The following is an 18,151-nucleotide window of genomic DNA, read 5'->3' on the forward strand; positions in this document are numbered from 1 at the left end:
CCCATCTTTCCGTGGCCCCGATCCATCCTTCTTCCAGCATGTCCCCGCTACCTTTTGCCCAGCATTTGCACAGTCGTTTTCATCTCAATCTGAGCCCAGCCCGGATCCCAATCCATCGCTTCCTTCTTTCTCGACAGCCAAGAAACCCATTCTAATCGCTGTGGCACATCAAAAAGCGCCTCCAGGCAACACATGTCGCACCAGGCGTGGAGCACGCCTTAGGTATGGCGGAGGGCATGAAAATGGGTGCGGTGGGGTTCGAAGCACACACGTGGTTTACATAACAGGCATGACCTCGACGAGGCCGGCCTGTTTGACGTCATCACCCGGTGCTACCCGGTTGGAATTTTGTCATGTTCTCAGCTGCCAAGACAGTCGAGGTCCTTCGCCTTTGTTCGCGGTCGATGATAGTAAATCCAGCCGCAGATCAAGCTCAAACGCGAGGCCACGGCAAGTTCCGAAGATGGAAGAAGACTACCTTTGTGATTGAACTATCACATTGTGTGGGTCAGGTGTGCCTGCATTCTTCGCAGCAACAGCTATCCTGGCATGAATTAACTGACATTGTTTAAATGAACGTTTCGGTTGTGTGCATAATAACGCATGTTGCGGTGATAAAGAGGCTTTCGGTGATCCGCTGATTTCTTATTTCGCTGCTGGGCATAGACATTGTCATTTCTTGTCACATGATATGGCGTCACGCTGCTGGCGACAATTTTGTCCGCAGAAATTCGGTCGGCAAAAAATGCACCTTTTCCACCCCTACTCCAGTCAGTCTTGGGGGTTCGCCCCCCCCCCCGCCCCTTTGAAAGCATTCAAAGTGATACCCCTGCCAGCACTGCTTAAAATCCGAAGCACATGTACGCGAACGCGCTGCCATAAACCGAGCTCGAGTGTGGGGGGTGGAGAGTTGCGTGCAACACAGAATTGGCCGCAGTTCTTCAAATAAGTAGCAGTGCGTAGTTTTGTGGGGCGCTTGCGTCACCCTTGTATGGAATTTTCCACCGGATATGCTTAAATTATTCCACATTTCAATATACGCGTGCCACCACTGAGGTGTGACGGTAGCATTGATGTAGCATATTTTGTAGTACAATTCTGTCACCTGCAGGAAATTTTCTCGATGGAAACTACTAAATTCGGAAGCATTTGGTGATGTAGCTTGCTCATGCAGCAAAAGGTCAATGTTCTGAAATATGCTCTACACAGGCTCATGCTGCAAGCGTTGGATAGTACAGAACAATGTTCAGCTTTGTGTGCCGTCTGACTAACATGCTGTGATTTAATTCGATTTTACCATTCTGTCATTAATTACAAAACTGAACATTTTTGTCACCGATAGGTTGCGGTGCACAAAACAAGAGTGTTTGAAAAATGGTTTCGGTCGGTATTCGTGAGTGAGATCCAACGTGTTTGACAGGGCTGGTTCAGTTGCATAGATGAACATCCGAACAAACATCTTAGCCGCTGGTGCATTTGCATTTCTGGATTATTTGCTGCGTATTCTTCGACGCTTGCTGCTTGTTGGAGCATGTTGTTCAATTTACGGTAGAGAAGACGAAAATGATCTGCCAGTTTGACTAAGCTCATTTGATCTTGAGAGCAGTTGGACAACATCCGAAAACCAGGCGCGTTTTCCAGTATCTATGTTGTCATTAATACAACTCCTTGACGTGGTGTTATTCAATACTGGATATTCGTCGTCGCGAGACGCAATTGGCAGGCCCAAAGAAGGTATCTAATGCTCCGTTCATTGAATGGGTAAAGTCGGCATCCACAACAGGGACCGAGTGTCCCTCACAGTTCTGCTTCAGCACCTTCAACAAAAAAGGATGCTTTTCCGGCGCAAATTCGTCTGACATGACACCGTTACAAAGAAGTTTTCAATGAGGGTGGGTTGTTGGCGAGTGGTGTGCAATGCACTAGCGTTTTGAGAACAGTCGTGATTTGTTTCTGCAGTCTGACTGAACGCATTTTGTTGTAATATTTCGGAGAATAATTTTGCAAGATCGGGTCTTTTACTTGCCTCTTGATTTTGGGAAATGTGAACATCGAACTCCTGCCAGCTTATCGACATCTGTCGACTTGATTCACGCGATGGGCTGTAGAACTTACAGAACTCGACGGCAAGTCGCTGGCCGATTATTTCTAGAATGCATCAACCGAACTATACCTGCAATAAAACACCATTGCAACAGAGCATTTCTCCGCGCGCGTGTGCAGAACACGCGTTGAGGGCAGTGTTCCCTGAGATGTTTGTCAGTGATACGTCAGCTCGGCGGGCGGGCAGACCGACTCGTGTTCCCGCCCGAGCGTCTGCTGCGCCGCCGGCGGACCTCCCGCGGTCGGGTCGGCCGTCAAGGTCCTTAACGTCGGCACAGTAGCCCGGAGGGGCGCGTGTGCCTGCGCCCTCGCCCGCAGACACACCCTGACGGGGCGCGCCTGTGCGAGCGAGCCGGCGGTGTAAACCCGGCGCGGAGCGGCCAGTGTGGTTCGATCTCAGCTCGCCGCGGCCCCTCCATGCTTCGCCGAGTGGCGCTGGTGGTGGTGGTGGCGGCGCTGTGCGGCGGTTCGCCGCTGCTCCGGCTGGCCCCGCGACTCGGCTGGTCGGCCGCGGCGCCGCTCTCGGTCGCGCTCCAGCTGACCTCGGCCGAGCTGTCGCCGTCCGGGGTCAGCCCGCTGCCGGCCTGCGCGGCCGGGCACGCCGACCCGGCGCGGCCGGCCGCCAGCGTGCACCGGCTGCGGCCGGGCGACCTGGCTGTGGTGGCCGCCATCGGCGACAGCCTGTCGGCCGGCAGCGGCGCCCGGTCCTGGCTGATGGCGGACGTCGGCCGCGCCTACCGAGGCCACGCCTGGAGCGGCGGCGGCGCGACCGGCTCGCTCACGCTGCCTAACATCCTGCGCCGCTTCGCGCCGGGCCTGCGCGGCGCGGCGGCCGGCGCCGACGCGGCCGGCTTCAATCTGGCCGTGCCAGGCGCAGAGCACGACAGCTTGGTTCGCCAGGCAGCCGCGCTGCTGCGCCAGCTCCGCGACCATCCCGACGTCGACTTCAAGCGCGACTGGAAGCTAGTGACGGTCATGATCGGCGGCAACAACATCTGCCGCCAGTGCTGGCGTGCCGGCAGCGCCAGCTCCTCGGCACAGAGTCACGTGAGGGCGCTGCGCTCGGCGCTGGACCTGTTGCACAGCCAGCTGCCGCGCGCCTTCGTCAACCTGGTGCCGGTGGTGGACATGAGTCAGCTGCAGCGTGTGAAGCGTGACCCGTTCTGCCAGGCAGCGCTGGCGGTTCTGTGTCCATGTCTGGCCGGCGGCCGGCGGCAGGACGAGGTACGCGCCCTGGTGCGCCAGTACCAGCGGGCTGCGCTCCGTCTGCTGGAGACGGGCCGCTACGACACGCGCGACGACTTCACGGTGGTTGAGCAGCCGTTCACCGTGCATGGGGCGATCCCGACGCGGCGCGGCGTGGTCGACCCGGCCTTCCTCGCCGTCGACTGTTTCCACCCGAGCGTCTGGGGTCACGAGTACCTGGCCAAGATGCTGTGGAACAGCATGCTGACCCCGCTTGCGGAGAAAGTGGAGCAGGGCCGAAACAGCTCCGATCAGATCAAGTGCCCCGACCCCGAGCACCCGTTCCTCCCAACGAGGAAAAATTCGCCGAACGTCAGCAGTGCCGCGTTGTAAATATACATCAGCTATTGTTGGTCTGTGTTCAGCCCACGAGCAGCGGTCCCCTACGAGTGGAGCATACGGGGCGCCGCAACTGCCCGCCACCAGAAGGAAGCTGAGCCAAAATAAAGCGTAGAATCACAAACGGACAAAAAATCGACAAACCAAAAAAGCACAAAAATTAAACGTAAAAATGCCGTCATTTAAGTGTGAGTGTGTGAAGGGGGAGGGGCGGCATGCATGTATGCGCATGTGCATGCATTTGTGGCATCCGAAGCAACTCTTAAAATTGCACGTTAACTATGCTCCAACTCTCATTACAACAACGGCACCCCTGTGGACCGGCGGAGAGCGGCGTACGCACACAACCTCTAGGGGCACGTGTCCTCCCATTTTACCACATTGATAACATTTAGTTAACATCTATGAGACGAAATTATTGATGACTCAAAATGCTATGAAGACACGTAAAGATCCAATCAAGAACAGGCGGCGTTCTATACGATACGCGTAATATTGCGCGCCACCGCCGCGCGCTAAATTTAGTTTTCAGTGAAACTCTGGTTGTGCCTCCTCTGCTATTGTGAAATACTGTGTAACCGGGATCGTAATCGTAACCTTGCGAAATCCGCGCACGTGACCGCGTCAGATTTGCCCTGGTGTGCGCTGATTTGACCCACTGATTGGCCTTACGCTAGGTAGCTATATTAACCCCATGTAGTTTTGTAGCATTAGATTGACATGGAGAGTAACATGAGCGACCCGCCATTAGCCATACCTGGTACCAAATACTTTCATTTCCTCCACTTTTAAGGTATTCTTATGTGTCGTAGCTCCTTACCACTAACCTGGAAAGAACTATACTTCTGCGTTATCCTTGCCTCTTTGTTGGCGACTTTCATATTTCTTACCAGAGTACGGTGGCTTTGCAACATCCCGTTCCGTATTTGGGCGTGTAAGTGTGGTTCGATGCGCCGCGGCGGGTGGGGAGGGCACTCGTGTAATCTTTTTTTCAACTTTGTTGCTATTTTTTAACATCACATGCACGTACATTATATATATATACATATATATATATATATATATATATATATATATATATATATATATATGTGTGTGTGTGTACATGTAGATTGTATGTATGTTTATATAGTACATGCCTATATATATATATATATATATATATATATAATATATATATATATGTGTGTGTGTGTGTGTAAATATTACCTTTATCCCTGTAATTTTTTCATATGATTGAAATTGACACAGCACATTAAGACTGCTTCGCGGCACTGGAGACGAGCGGCGTGCCAACACGCACCAACTGGTGTGAGCTCCATAGGTGCGCATGATCTCCATAGGTGGGGAGGGGTATGGCCTCACTGTATATCTTCAGAGCTGAATAATGTGATATCATTCTCTTTCACCGGCAATGGTACCTTATCTATACGACGAGGGACGATGTTGGGACGGAAGCCATGTTCTTTAAGTTAGCTTCCTGCAGTGTTTAATCAGCAGTGTTTTACCCCCGGGAGCAGCGGGAGGGTATCACGCACTTGCAGGGATACGCAATCTGCACTGTGATCAAGTATCCCTAGATGGTTTATCGACCCAGTGATCCTAGCACCAACAGCTATGACGCATGTGCTGCACAGCGACCTGACAAGGTCTCTGTAAGCGGTGTATAACAAGGGCGTGTGACGCAGAGCGTGTGGAAGTCTGAGCAACGCCGCCAGCACACAGATTATAGATAAGACACCGCCGTGGCTTCGCCGCCCAATCAAACGTAGCAGTAGCTGCGTCAGAACGCAGTTACATGTGCGCTCTGTGATGTGTAGATCATGCTGACACGGACTCATGTTGTGTATGACTGAGATGTAGAGGCGTGTAATTATATGTGTATGTAGACCATGTGCTGTATGTCCCACGGCCGCTTCGGAATGCAGTGCAGTGTTTCAAAGACAAACATCTGGATCGGACTATTGGGCCATAACCCTGCGGCCGAGGCATCCTGCGCGATAATTATTCAGCTCGGCGGACTTCGGGGACCTGACCACTGGGACTGCGCGGTTCACGAGAGCGACGGGAGGCCAGAGAACTGGCAATCACAGTGGAGGTTCCGCCCGCACTGGGACTGTGTAGTTCACGAGAGCGACGAGAGGACAGATATCTGGCAATCACAGCGGGGTTCTGCCCGCACGGGAAGTGTGCAGTTCACGAGAGCGACGAGAGGACAGAGATCTTGTAATCACAGCGGAGGTTCCGTCCGCACCGGAACTGTGTAGTTCACGAGAGCAGCTGGAGGGCAGAGATCTGACAATCACAGCGGAGGTTCCGCCCGTACCGGAACTGTGCACTTCACGAGAGCAACTGGAGGACAGAGATCTGACAATCACAGCGGAGGATCCGCCCGTACCAGAACTGTGCACTTCACGAGAGCAACTGAAGGACAGAGATCTGACAATCACAGCGGAGGTTCCGCCCGCACCGTAACTGTGCAGCAGAGCCTTCGTCTGGCCATAAGCTACGAATATAGAGATAGGCATTCGCCATTCGTCGTGTATTCAAGTCATGAGATGCTCGTAACGATGCTAAACTTGTGTCCACGCATGGACTTGCTGCCTTTGCACTTCGGCGCTGATTAACAACACGTATCTTAGCGAACATCCAACGGCCAACCGGTGCCAACGGCATTAACAACAAACGGCCTAGAGCTTAGCCGCTATGGTAAAGATCGCACGATCACTGCCTACAACCACCATTTCATGTTCATAATTCATGCGTAGACCGGCATAACACCCGTCATCACGAACGATCACTGACAAACAGACCGCAACGGACACGCCTGTTTGCATGTCTCCCGTGATTTAATATAAACTAGAAATGTCATTCCTGTTGAGCAAGTGCACACTTCCTGAGATGCTTCACGGGGCAGCAACACACTGACATCACCCGAACACCGGCAATAGGCACCTCAATGTCGCGCCTCCAGTTCAGAGCATTACATCGTAAAGCTGTTCAAACAGTCTCAGGAATCGGCGCTGGAAGGGCCACAAACACATCACTTCTCACGCTCCTGCCATGATCTAAACGGAGTAGTCCCCTGCCAATGGCAGCTGCACGAGCCAAAGCTACGTGCTAAAGCTTCACCTAAGCTAAATTGTTTGGTAACAGTACTGACAGCGAGTCAAGTTGAAACAAGACGTCGATCCGTCATAAACACGCTTGCCTAGTAGGTCGCTGTAATATGTCGGAGGCACGGCGCAAGACGTGTTCCGTTTGATTGCGCTATATCGGAGGCATGGCGCAAGACGGGTTCCGTTTGATTGCGCTAACACTTGACACCTCTCCTCGAATCCCTGAGTTCATCCGTAGTGGTACACTGTGAGTCCAGCGCGGCTCGGAGGAGGTTTAGCGGGCCCCGGCCGCGGAGCCTGGATCGCAGCCTCACTAGTCGCCGGTCCCCGGCCTCGGTCAGGCCTGTTCTGAGCAGCACGGGGCTCCATCCTGGCCGTTTAGCCGCCACCGTCGGGATGGCTGGAGACTGGCCGGGGTCAGGCGGTCACCAGTACAGCGGAGACAGCTGGAGACTGGCCGGGGTCAGGCGGTCACCAGTACAGCTGAGACAGCTGGAGACTGGCCGGGGTCAGGCGGTCACCAGTACAGCTGAGACAGCTGGAGACCGGCCGGGGTCAGGCGGTCAGCAGTACAGCTGAGACAGCTGGAGACTGGCCGGGGTCAGGCGGTCAGCAGTACAGCTGAGACAGCTGGAGACTGGCCGGGGTCAGGCGGTCACCAGTACAGCTGAGACAGCTGGAGACCAGCCGGGGTCAGGCGGTCACCAGTACAGCTGAGGCAGCTGGAGGCTGGCCGGGGTCAGGCGGTCAGCAGTACAGCTGAGACAGCTGGAGACTGGCCGGGGTCAGGCGGTCACCAGTACAGCTGAGACAGCTGGAGACCGGCCGGGGTCAGGCAGACGGGGGTCGGGCGGGGGCCGGGCGTCAGGCGGCGGCCAGTGGTCAGGCAAGGGTCGGGGGTCAGGCGGTGTCCGGGGGTCAGGCGCCCGGGGGTCAGGCAGGGGTGAGGGTCAGGCGGTCGGTAGCACGGCCGGCTGGTGTCGGGTCGGCTTGTTGCCCCGCCAGCTGGCGAGCAGCGCCACCAGCCGCCGGCCCAGCGGCGAGTGGAAGAGTCGCAGGTACACCTGCGGATGGGATGAGCGGTGGCCGTGGGTCGACACCGAACATGCTGCCGGCGGATGCTCGGTGAGAGCAATGTCGGCGCCCCCGCCGGTCAAGAAATGTTCATTTACGATCCCTTCGCACGCATGGACAAACCATAGAAAATATATGTGATGCATCATCGCAAGGAATGTGGCATTACGACCTACCACGAGGACTCCATTACGGATTATCGTGGTAATTCTAAATGTATAGCATGCAATCGTTCTTACTGTCAGCAAAGATCGCGAAGTGTCAAAATCAGATTATCGCGACATATTGGCATCACCAGTTCTAGCACATCCGAGTCGTCACAACACCGCATTCTTGCATCGTGACGAAATCGCGCCACAATGACACACCGCCAGCTCCACGAACTTCCCCAGCATTCGCAAGGAACACACAAGTAATTGAACCAGTAGCAAGCCGTCTTAACGTGAATCGTGATCATGTGAATCATGCGACTGGCCGAGCGGCGAGGGTCGCCGGACCACCGCCGTTGTCGGACCGGGCGGCCAGCGGCCTCACCTCGTACAGCTTGATCTTGAGCAGCGTCCAGTGCTTGCCGGCCAGCAGAGCGGCGCGGCCGGCCACGCTGCTGCACTGCTCATACCGCTCGCCGTACACAGAGCGCACGCAGCACTCGGACATGGTGATGAGCGACGTCATGCTGCAAGGGGAAAACAGACTGTGACGTCATGTTGCGAGAGAAGAACAGCCCGTGACGTCATGATGCGAGGGGGGAGCAGCCTGTGATGTCATGTCGTGAAGGAAGAACAGCCGGTGACGTCATGTTCCGAAGGGAGAGCAACCTGTGCCGTCATGCTGCGAGGATGAACAGCATGTGACATCATGCTACGATGGAGAACAGACTTTGACGGCATACTCGATAACATGCGCTCCTGCCTAGATGTAAAGACTGTACCAGACAGCCTGCGTAGCTGTCCTTGGTGCCCAGACTGCACCCGAATGCCTCCGTACCTGTCCTTGGTGTCCGGGCTGTACCCGACAGCCTGCGTACCTGCCTTTGTACCCTGACTGTACCCGACTGCCTACGTAGTTGCCCTTGTACCCTGACTGTACCCGACAGCCTGCGCACCCCGCCGGCCGATTCGGGTCGTGTGCGGGACCGACCGGTGCCGCCCTGCTCGCGCTGCTGATGTAGTACACCGGCCACAGACGCTGCTGTACCCCGCCAGGCGAACCGTGCCGCAGACTTACCGAGGGTATGAGGCCGCGGCGGGCGCGGCTGAGCCCGCCAGTCGTCACCACTACAATACTGGTCATACAATTGTCCGGTCGCTGGCACGCCGACTGGACGAAGCCAACCAGCTTCTGCAGAAACATCACATGAACATCCTGTGTGTGTCGGAGACGTGGCTGAAGGCTGAGGTGCTCGACAGGGTGCTGATATTCCCGGGTTTCAACACACTGCGGCATGACCGCGGTGCCGCCATGACCGCCAAGCCGGCAGCTGCCCAGCAGACCCAGCCGCGCGAGGGTGGGGTCGCAATACTCGTCGCGGACTCTCCGCGCATCGAAAATCGACATAGGCGGTACCGATCCCATGGTGGAATCCCTGTGGCTCTCGGTGAGCGGCCTAGGCCGCCGCACCGTGGTGATCGGTGCCATCTACCGACCGTCGGGGGACCAACGTCCCCATGGATGGAGAACGTTCGAGACCAACTACAGGCCGCCGTCGCCACAAGAAAACCCGTATTCGCACTGTGATGCTTCAACATACATCTTCTCATCCCGAATGGCCCCGGTGTACGCGGTTTTCCGACCACCCTGAGAGACATGAATCTCGAACAGCTGGTCACCAAGCCCACCCACCTCCAATTGACACCAACACTGCCAGACCTGATCGTCACCAACGTGACCGGTTTCCGGGACTCAGCTGAGGTTCTCCCCGAGCCTGTGGCGGACCACCAACCGGTGCTACTCCGTGCTCCCGTCCCCAGAGAGCGCCGGCGGTGAGTCACCACCACCGCGCGACCGTGCAAACGCGTCGACTGGGACGCGTTCAACCTGAGTCTGCTGCTCGCCCATTGGGAGTTGCTCTGCGCCGCTAGCACCGCTGATGAAGAGGTGGCCGCATTTATGGAAGTGTGGAGCGTCGCAGTCGCCGCTCACCGCTTGACCATCGCCGTGACGTCACGCCCGCCCGGCTGTCCATGGCTGTGCGGAGATACCGAAGTCTCCGCAGCTGCGGAGGACCGCGACTAAGCCCGCGAGACCTGGGGGCGCCGCCGTACCACAGAGGCGTGCCGCGTGTACCAGCGGTGCCGTAACAGGGTGAAGGAAATGATCACTCTCGCGCGACGCTCCTACCCGTGCAGCGGTCTGCTGACAGACCGGCGAGACTTCTGGGGCTGCCCCACGCAGTTCGGACTGCGGCCGGCGAGAGGGCGCGACACACCCGATTACGCCATCACCTGACAGCCTGCGTACCTGCCCTTAGTGCCCAAACTGTACCTGACCGCCTGCGTACCTGTCCTTGGTGACCGGGCCGTGCCCAACAGCCTGCGTACCTGCCCCTGGTGTCCAGGCTGTACCCTACCGCCTGCGTACCTGCCCTTGGTGCCCAGACTGTACCTGACCGCCTGCGTACCAGTCCTTGGTGACCGGGCCGTACCCTACAGCCTGCGTACCTGCCCCTGGTGTCCAGGCTGTACCTAACAGCCTGCGTACCTGCCCTTGGTGCCCAGACTGTATCCGGCACCTTGCGTACCTGCCCCTAGTGCCCAGGCTGTACCCTACAGCCTGCGTACCTGCCCTTGGTGCCCAGACTGTACTCGATGCCCCGCAGCAGGTCGTTGGTCTTGAAGATGAGCAGCAGTTCGCGCGGCACCTTGTTCAGCACGGATGCGATCTCAGGCAGGTAGCGGCCCACCTCCTCCTTGATCGTGCCCTCCTGCGACACACGCGCACACGCGCACCGAATGTGAGCACCGCACCGAACTCGGCCGGCGTGACAGCGTCACCAGTGCCTCGTGCTGCCATCGACAACGGCTCTCAGGGATAGCCACTGTGTAGCCGCGGTAAGGTACGATATCGAAATTGTACCATATGATGCAGATATCATCAAGAGCAGATCACGTTAGCCATCTGCTACATTCACGTCTGCCCAGCCCACCGGTGACAGCGGCCAGGGCCGAGAGCGTGTGGTGAGTGCCATCTGTCGGCGCGGGCACGGCTGGCCAGCCCGGCGGTGACAGCGGCCAGGGCCGAGAGGGTGTGGTCAGTGCCATCTGTCGGCGCGGGCACGGCTGGCCAGCCCGGCGGTGACAGCGGCCAGGGCCGAGAGGGTGTGGTCAGTGCCATCTGTCGGCGCGGGCACGCCTAGCCAGCCCGGCGGTGACAGCGGCCAGGGCCGAGAGGGTGTGGTGAGTGCCATCTGTCGGCGGCTGACCTCGGCGTCGGTGAGCTTCTGGCGGTCCAGCCCGCTGGTGATGGCCTGCCAGGAGCGGCCGGCCACCATGCAGGCGAGCAGGCCGTACAGCGGCCCCACGCCCAGACCGGCGCCCTCTCGCTCCATGCTGGCCACATCGCCGGACAGGATCGACAGCCAGAACCGGCTGTAGCCCCAGCGCAGTCGGTCCGGCAGCGTCTGTCGGCACGCCAGGTGGGCGGTGACGGCGCGCAGAGCAGTTCCCTGACGCCAGGCGGGCGGTGACGGTGCCCAGAGCAGCCCCAGACGCCACGCCGGCGGTGACGGCGCGCAGAGCAACCGGCCCCCACACCACGGCCGGTGTGGGACATCGCGGGATCATGGCACTCCAGAGTGGGCTCCTCTATCACGACTGGTGAACAGGGACCACGACTTAAAGGACGGCAACCGATTTCGAGCGAAACAACAACGCTTCTTTAACAATAACAATGATTCTGTAGATTAAGTACCTCTGATGTTACCACCCCCAGGGAGCAGCATCCCCGCTCCCGAGGAGTGCGCTCCACCCACCGTGTAGAGGCCGTGGTCGAGCAGCACGATCTCCACAGTGGCGTCCTTCTTCCTCACCAGCAGGTTCCCCGGATGTGGGTCGCAGTGAATGTAGCTGAGAATGCGTCGCAAATTAAATGTTCGGGATGAGGAGACGGCAACAATTTGACATGTCTTAGAAACGGGCGCCTTTTCACAGACAGAACGGCGCTTCCAGGCAGGCAGCAGGCTGGCGAGTACCAGTTCATCTGTTCATGGTCGCTGAGAGCTAGCAGGTCATGTCCGTAGTCTCCACTTACTCAACAAAACGCTACAGCCCTGTCCGAGGTCCCACACCTACAGCCTGGTGAGTTGGCTCGCTAACCGATAGAGTACAGATCAACATCAACCGGCCATCCGGTCCATCGGACCTGACTGATGTCAGCCCACACTTCAGTCACACCAAAGTCAGAGGGGCCGTGCCGCCCGACACCTATCGCGGCCCGAGGGCGCAGTCGCCTGGCACCCAACTCCAGTCTGAGGGTGGTGTCATCCGACACCCACCCCAGTCCGAGGGTGGCGTCACCCAACATCTATTAAAGCCCGAATGCTGTGTTGCCTGACACCCACTCCGGCCGGAGGGTGGCGTCACGCAGCACTCCCTCCAGCCGGAAGGTAGCGTCATCTGACACCTACCCCAGCCAGAAGGTAGCGTCATCTGACACCTACCCCAGCCAGAAGGTAGCGTCATCTGACACCCACCCCAGCCAGAAGGTAGCGTCACCGGACACCCACCCCAGCCCGAGGGTGGCATCGCCCGACACCCAACCCCGCCCGAACGCTGCGTTGCCTGACACCCACCCGCGCTCGAAGATCATCTCCGAGTAGAGCCGGCCCAGCTTCTGCGAGACCTCGCGTGGCGAGATGCCGTGGCGGTGCAGGTGGTCGGGGTCGTTCACCTGGCCGCCGTCGCAGTACTCCATGGTGAGCACGCGCGGCGTGGTCAGGTCCCAGCGCACGGCCGGCACCTGGGGCCAGCGCAGGAGCGGTGTCAGAACCGAACCCGGGGGAGGTGGGGGACAGGGCCGGACACAGGACACCGTCGCAGCACGGCAGTAGACTTAGTAGGTCGGTGATCGCGGAAGGGTCCACACAGAAGTGTTCGTATTCCGGCAGCTTGCTTTAGTGGTCAGCGCACAGTTACTTTTTCAAATGGCAAGTGGTTCTCTTATCCTCGGAGTAGGAAGGACGCAAAAATACATATCTTAGGAGGTTGTCGTGAGACGAAGCCTTTAAACACGCAGAGGTATGCCCACATTTGTGGAACTCGAAGTCATTCCCTAAAAGCTCGTGCGTTGGTTAGCAGTCGTACCCGGAGCCAGCGGAAGTGCTTGAACATCTCGGCCACGCGCTCGGCGTTCGCCGCCTCCTTGCTGAAATCGAGCTCGTTGGGCAGGTTCTTCTTCGTCTCCTCGGCCAGCCACATCAGCTGGAAGTCGGGGAACACCCAGGAGACCAGCTGCACCAGCACCTGTCGACACGGCAGTGGACGTCACCGGGCGCGGCGGAGCGTGCCACGCCACTCGGCAACATGGCAGCACGTTACCATGACAACCGGATGCAGCGCGAGACTCACGGCCGTTGCGATAGGTCATCATGGCAACTGGACGTTGCACGACAGCTTGCACAATAGCGACTAGTGACTGTGGCAACCGGACGCGGTGCAATATCGTAAACCTCAGTGGTAGGTCATCATGACAACCGGATGAGGTACGGGACTTCGGACCATAGCAGGTCTTCACCGTAGCCACCAGGCGCGGCCGTAAGACCCGATACTACAGTAGCACGTCGTCATTGCAGCCGGTTGCGGTTCGGGACGCTGGTCAAAAAGACATGGCACAATGGCAGCAATGACAGGCACAAAATCGTATGACCGCTAGCCTGAAGGTGGTAGCGTTTCGCCATGGTAAGGGGGCGTGGGACAACGTCCCGGAAAACGCCCATACCCCCTGAGGCAAAGGAACGTCGCGTGACAGCGCCGGGTGAACAAAGGAAGCCTGATTCAAAACACCAAGAAAGCATGCAGCTACCCGCTAAACAAAACTGTTGCGGTACAGTTACAACAGCAGGTGGTCTAGGAAGCACCACAAGTATTTGACGCTTCACCAGCCGGTAACCTTTCCGCTGTGGTTACCTCCATGGTCTTGATGTCGACGAACGAGTTGGCCAGCACCTTGGGATGCTGGATCTTGAGCGCCACCGTGGTGCCGTCCCGGAGCACGGCCCGGTACACCTGAGCCAGCGAAGCCGTGCCCAGCGGCTCTGGGTCCAGCTCCGCGATCAGCTCTGACGGCTGCCGACCGGGGGCGGCGTCACACAGAGCGCGGCCCACGGTACCGGCACGCCGCAGCGACCGCACCGGCCCGCTCTGAGCCAACCACGCCGCCCTGTCGCGTACGGAACGAGCAGCCACGTAATTCGCCAATCAGTAATGCACCCAAAGATTCGTGATGCAAATTTCTAACTGAGAATCGCAACTGAGCCCCTCGCCCCGACGGGTGGACAGCGAATGGCGTCCTGCGCCGGCCACTCACCTCGACGCCCAGCTCAGACCGGACCAGCGCCAGCAGCTCGGGCAGCGGCGTCTGCGGCGCGCGCGAGTGCAGGATGCGCAGCGTGCGCACGTACTCCGGAGGGATCAGGTAGTCGAGTGCGCCTAGGTGCTGGCCCACTGCCGACACGAGGCACCAACGTCAGACCGAGGAGCCCGCCAGAAGCTGCCGGCCGAAGCCAGCTCCAGGTTACTGGTCTGTCACTGTCAGGTGCAGACCATGGTCTCAGCTGCCACTTCAGTGGCTGTCAATCTTGCTGCTCTTGCAGACTACAACCATTTTGTAATAACTTTAACATATATATATATATATATATATATATATATATATCATCCTACCCATAACGGACGAACTTGAACTACATATAACCGATTCTACTGGGTCCAATGTCGTGGGACGCGAAGGGTATGTCTGAGTTACTGATGGTAGGCTGGCAGGCAGACTTATTTGTTCCTTGGCACTTGTAAGCACGAGTGATGACGAAATACGTCAAAACATTCTCCATGACTCTGACTGAAAGCTTTCATAGGCAACAAATCCAGACTGCCGCACACACAACGGCGCAGAGGCATCACGTGTGAACATCATGTGAAGAGGGAGGGGTGTTGCCACGCAAAGAGCGCTCAGACAAGCCTCTTTCCCAACCACACAAGAGCACCGGGTCCACCACGGAACACCCCGCAGACCATCACGGCCTCTGTACCGGGCGCACCTTTGACGAAGCAGCCGCGGTTGGCGCAGCACAGCTCGAGCAGGCGCTGCGCACCGCGCGTGTGCACCTCCGACTTGAGCCGCGCGTACTCGGCGGAGGTGGCCGGTACGCCGCTCCAGTACAGCGTGCGCTGGTAGTCCCAGCTGATCCTGCCCACCTGGGGACGGCGACACGTGTCACACGGCACACGCCGGGCGGCCGGCAAAGCTTACTCTCAGTTAGACCAGCCAGAGGCACCTGCGACAAGTCGGAGTCGGGCACTGGGCTCAGAGCGAGGAGCGGGGACGAGTCGAGCCGCAACGCGGGGGCGAGGAACCACAAACCCGCATTCCATGGCGTCACCGATGGTATCTACGATTCGAAATACTCGGACCATGCCGCGCCGACTGCTGGACAAACGCTGCATGGAAACAAAGCAAAACGCCCCCTAGTCCTAAATACAGCTGCAATTGGGTTATAACGTCTCACCATATTCTAGTTTCGGGATGGTGCACAGAAGAGATGGTGTTGGCTCTTGATTTTAAAAGCTGGGAATTCCATTGTTACTAGGTTTCTAATCATATTAATGATGCATTGCACTGGAAACATTTGACATGTGCAATACAGGCCATTTCCTAGTAGCATAACTAGCATTGCTAACCAGGCATCATTCCATTAGTATTAGCACTCGTGAGTTATCAGTCGCTTGCAGGGGTGGAAGAATGCTAAGAAAATATGGTGTTGCAAACCTGTCAGAGTGGGCATCCTCAGCGCAGCAATAGTAACATGGTGTCCCCTTTGATGAAAGTTGCATGGCCACTACCACACCCAGCACACCACATTATACATGCATGGCAGCAGGCAACATGGAACGAAAAAACATATTGCTCTATCTTTGAGTAAACAGTGACATGGCCCATGGGAAGCATCATTTACCAGATCAAACTAATCCCAGCACAACCAGCGGCTCAGCACTGACCCATGTCCAGCCCACCTCACAATGACAGGCCATGACTTTGAGCCTGACCAGAGGCGTAGTTTCGCAGAATAACTTGGGGGAGATGAGCAGCCGAAAATGGCATAACCTTCTCCCGAAGCACGCCACCAAACGGGCTTCTCCCCGGATTCGGTCCTTTTTCTTTTCAGAGTTGGGGTGGGTTAAGCCCACCTCCCCAAGCGAACAGGAACTAAAATTCTGCCTCAACCCCACGACAAATTCTCACCTCGACACCCAGAACTGTCCCATGTCCTCACCAGGACCCCGGTCCGGCCCTCGGCCGCGTCCTCACCGTGACGGCGGCGCGGCCGAACCGCACCAGACCGATGGCGTGCACGTCCCACTGGTTGGCGTGCAGCGAGGCATACACGCAGCCGGCCAGGCCTGCGGCGGCGGCCAGCTGCAGCGCGCGGCGCCGGTACACTGTGGCCCACCTCATGATGGACACTGGTTGGACCAGCCCAGATCTGGTGGAAGAAAGGCAATCCATAGATCTTATTGGGTGATATCTTGAACATAGGTGCTCTGCATGGCTGCAGTGTATTTCATGAATATGTTGTCCCACCATGTAGCATTGTTTTGATAAAAAAACAGCACCAGTCCATTAATGCATGATGTAAAAATAAGTGTGACACAAATACATTGAAGTTTTTCATCAATGAGTCCCATAACAAGGAACATATATGATAAAGTGCAATGTATGTATATGTTGTACATGTTTCACAAAGATTGACATTTCAGCAAAAAACAGGCAACCAAAGTAACTTGATAACCTTATGTTATCTTTGTAAGTTAGCATTATCATACCATACAACTGTTTTAGACATTATCTAAAATGGCCAGGAGCTTGGGAGTGTTTTCTGTAATCACCAGTATTACTCCACATGCCTGTCACATAAACATCTTGATTAGGTATTTTATGAAACATAGCAAGTGCTGGCACATTCCTGGACATGCCAGCAGCCTTTTGAAGATTTGCTCTGAATGCATCAGGCACTTGAAACAGATAAGACCCCATGGTTGATATATGAGGAGTAAATATAGTCAGTTCTATCCTGTGAGGCAAAAGTACAATGATCAATGCCAGTCATTTAACTGAACAAAGAGCATTTTGTTGGTATATGTTATGTAGCATAGCATGCAATAATATTAATCAGTCTTTGCTTTAAATTGTGGTGTCAATGGCAATTAATACTAAATGCCTGAAATTGTCAGGTAGTGCATCAATGCAAATTTACTGAAGGCTGCATCAAACATTATCATACCATTACATCTGGCATTACATGAGACATCAGTTTTTTTCTGAAAGGCCAGATTTTGTTAAGCTCTAGAGGACATGGAATTAACCTTACATGCAAGTCCCTTAAAATTTTAGTTAAACAGGCAATAGCTCAACAAGCCCAGAACAGAGCCCAGAATTTTTGGTCTGCGGGAGGGCAGTTAATTTGTCATCACAAACACTGAATCTAATGTGCAGGCTGAATGGTCAGGGTGAACTTTCCTACCTAACGCTAGAAAAAATCATTGTACACCATTCGTCGTATTTAAGGCAGGACATATCGTAAATAATCTCAAGACAGGTAGAATCATGCTCCTACCTTCGAATTTCAATAACTTCGATGGCAGGCTTCCGAGCGCCGCGCGCACCGCACCGCCTGAACTCCCCAGCGCCGTTTCTGCGTTGACGTTGCGTAAATACAATATTTCTGCTTACCAAGAAATCTACAAAATGTACGGGACCAAGGTAAACCATTCGTCGTGTTTAAGGCAGGACATATCGTAAAAAATCACAAAACAGGTAGATTCATGATCTTACCTTCAATTTTTTTATAACTACGATGGCGAGCTCCCGAGCGCCGCACACACGCAGCACCCGCGACACCGGCGCCATTACTGCGCGGGTCACAACATTACTGCGCATCAAGCAGCATCAAGAACCACAAAAATGTACCGGGCCAAGGTAACAAGAATCCATGAAATTTGATCCTCGACGCCAACGGGACCATGGGTTGCAGGGGGATTGGGTGGGGAATGTAAAGGCTG

The 18,151-nt window shown here is 56.1% G+C and overlaps 2 protein-coding genes across 2 annotated transcripts; one reads left to right on the forward strand and one right to left on the reverse strand.

Annotated features, from left to right (window-relative positions):
* Positions 1-2,817: 2,817 nt before the first annotated feature.
* LOC119094267 (phospholipase B1, membrane-associated-like) lies at positions 2,818-3,681 on the forward strand. The gene is made up of 2 exons (XM_037217341.1): positions 2,818-3,107; positions 3,189-3,681. Exons 1-2 carry the CDS (start codon positions 2,818-2,820, stop codon positions 3,679-3,681), a joined length of 783 nt encoding a protein of 260 aa, XP_037073236.1.
* A 3,967-nt stretch (positions 3,682-7,648) lies between these two features.
* LOC119093804 (aarF domain-containing protein kinase 1) lies at positions 7,649-16,571 on the reverse strand. The gene is made up of 11 exons (XM_037216815.1): positions 16,401-16,571; positions 15,133-15,289; positions 14,403-14,539; positions 14,003-14,161; positions 13,181-13,339; positions 12,670-12,836; positions 11,851-11,944; positions 11,302-11,499; positions 10,661-10,803; positions 8,415-8,556; positions 7,649-7,870 (listed from the first exon to the last, which is right to left on the reverse strand). Exons 1-11 carry the CDS (start codon positions 16,545-16,547, stop codon positions 7,757-7,759), a joined length of 1,617 nt encoding a protein of 538 aa, XP_037072710.1. The 5' UTR covers positions 16,548-16,571; the 3' UTR covers positions 7,649-7,756.
* Between the last annotated feature and the right edge of the window lie 1,580 nt (positions 16,572-18,151).

The sequence above is a fragment of the Pollicipes pollicipes genome, unplaced genomic scaffold, assembly GCF_011947565.3.
Source record: "Pollicipes pollicipes isolate AB1234 unplaced genomic scaffold, Ppol_2.1 Scaffold_4002;HRSCAF=4701_pilon_pilon_pilon, whole genome shotgun sequence".
Classification (NCBI taxonomy): domain Eukaryota; kingdom Metazoa; phylum Arthropoda; class Thecostraca; order Pollicipedomorpha; family Pollicipedidae; genus Pollicipes; species Pollicipes pollicipes.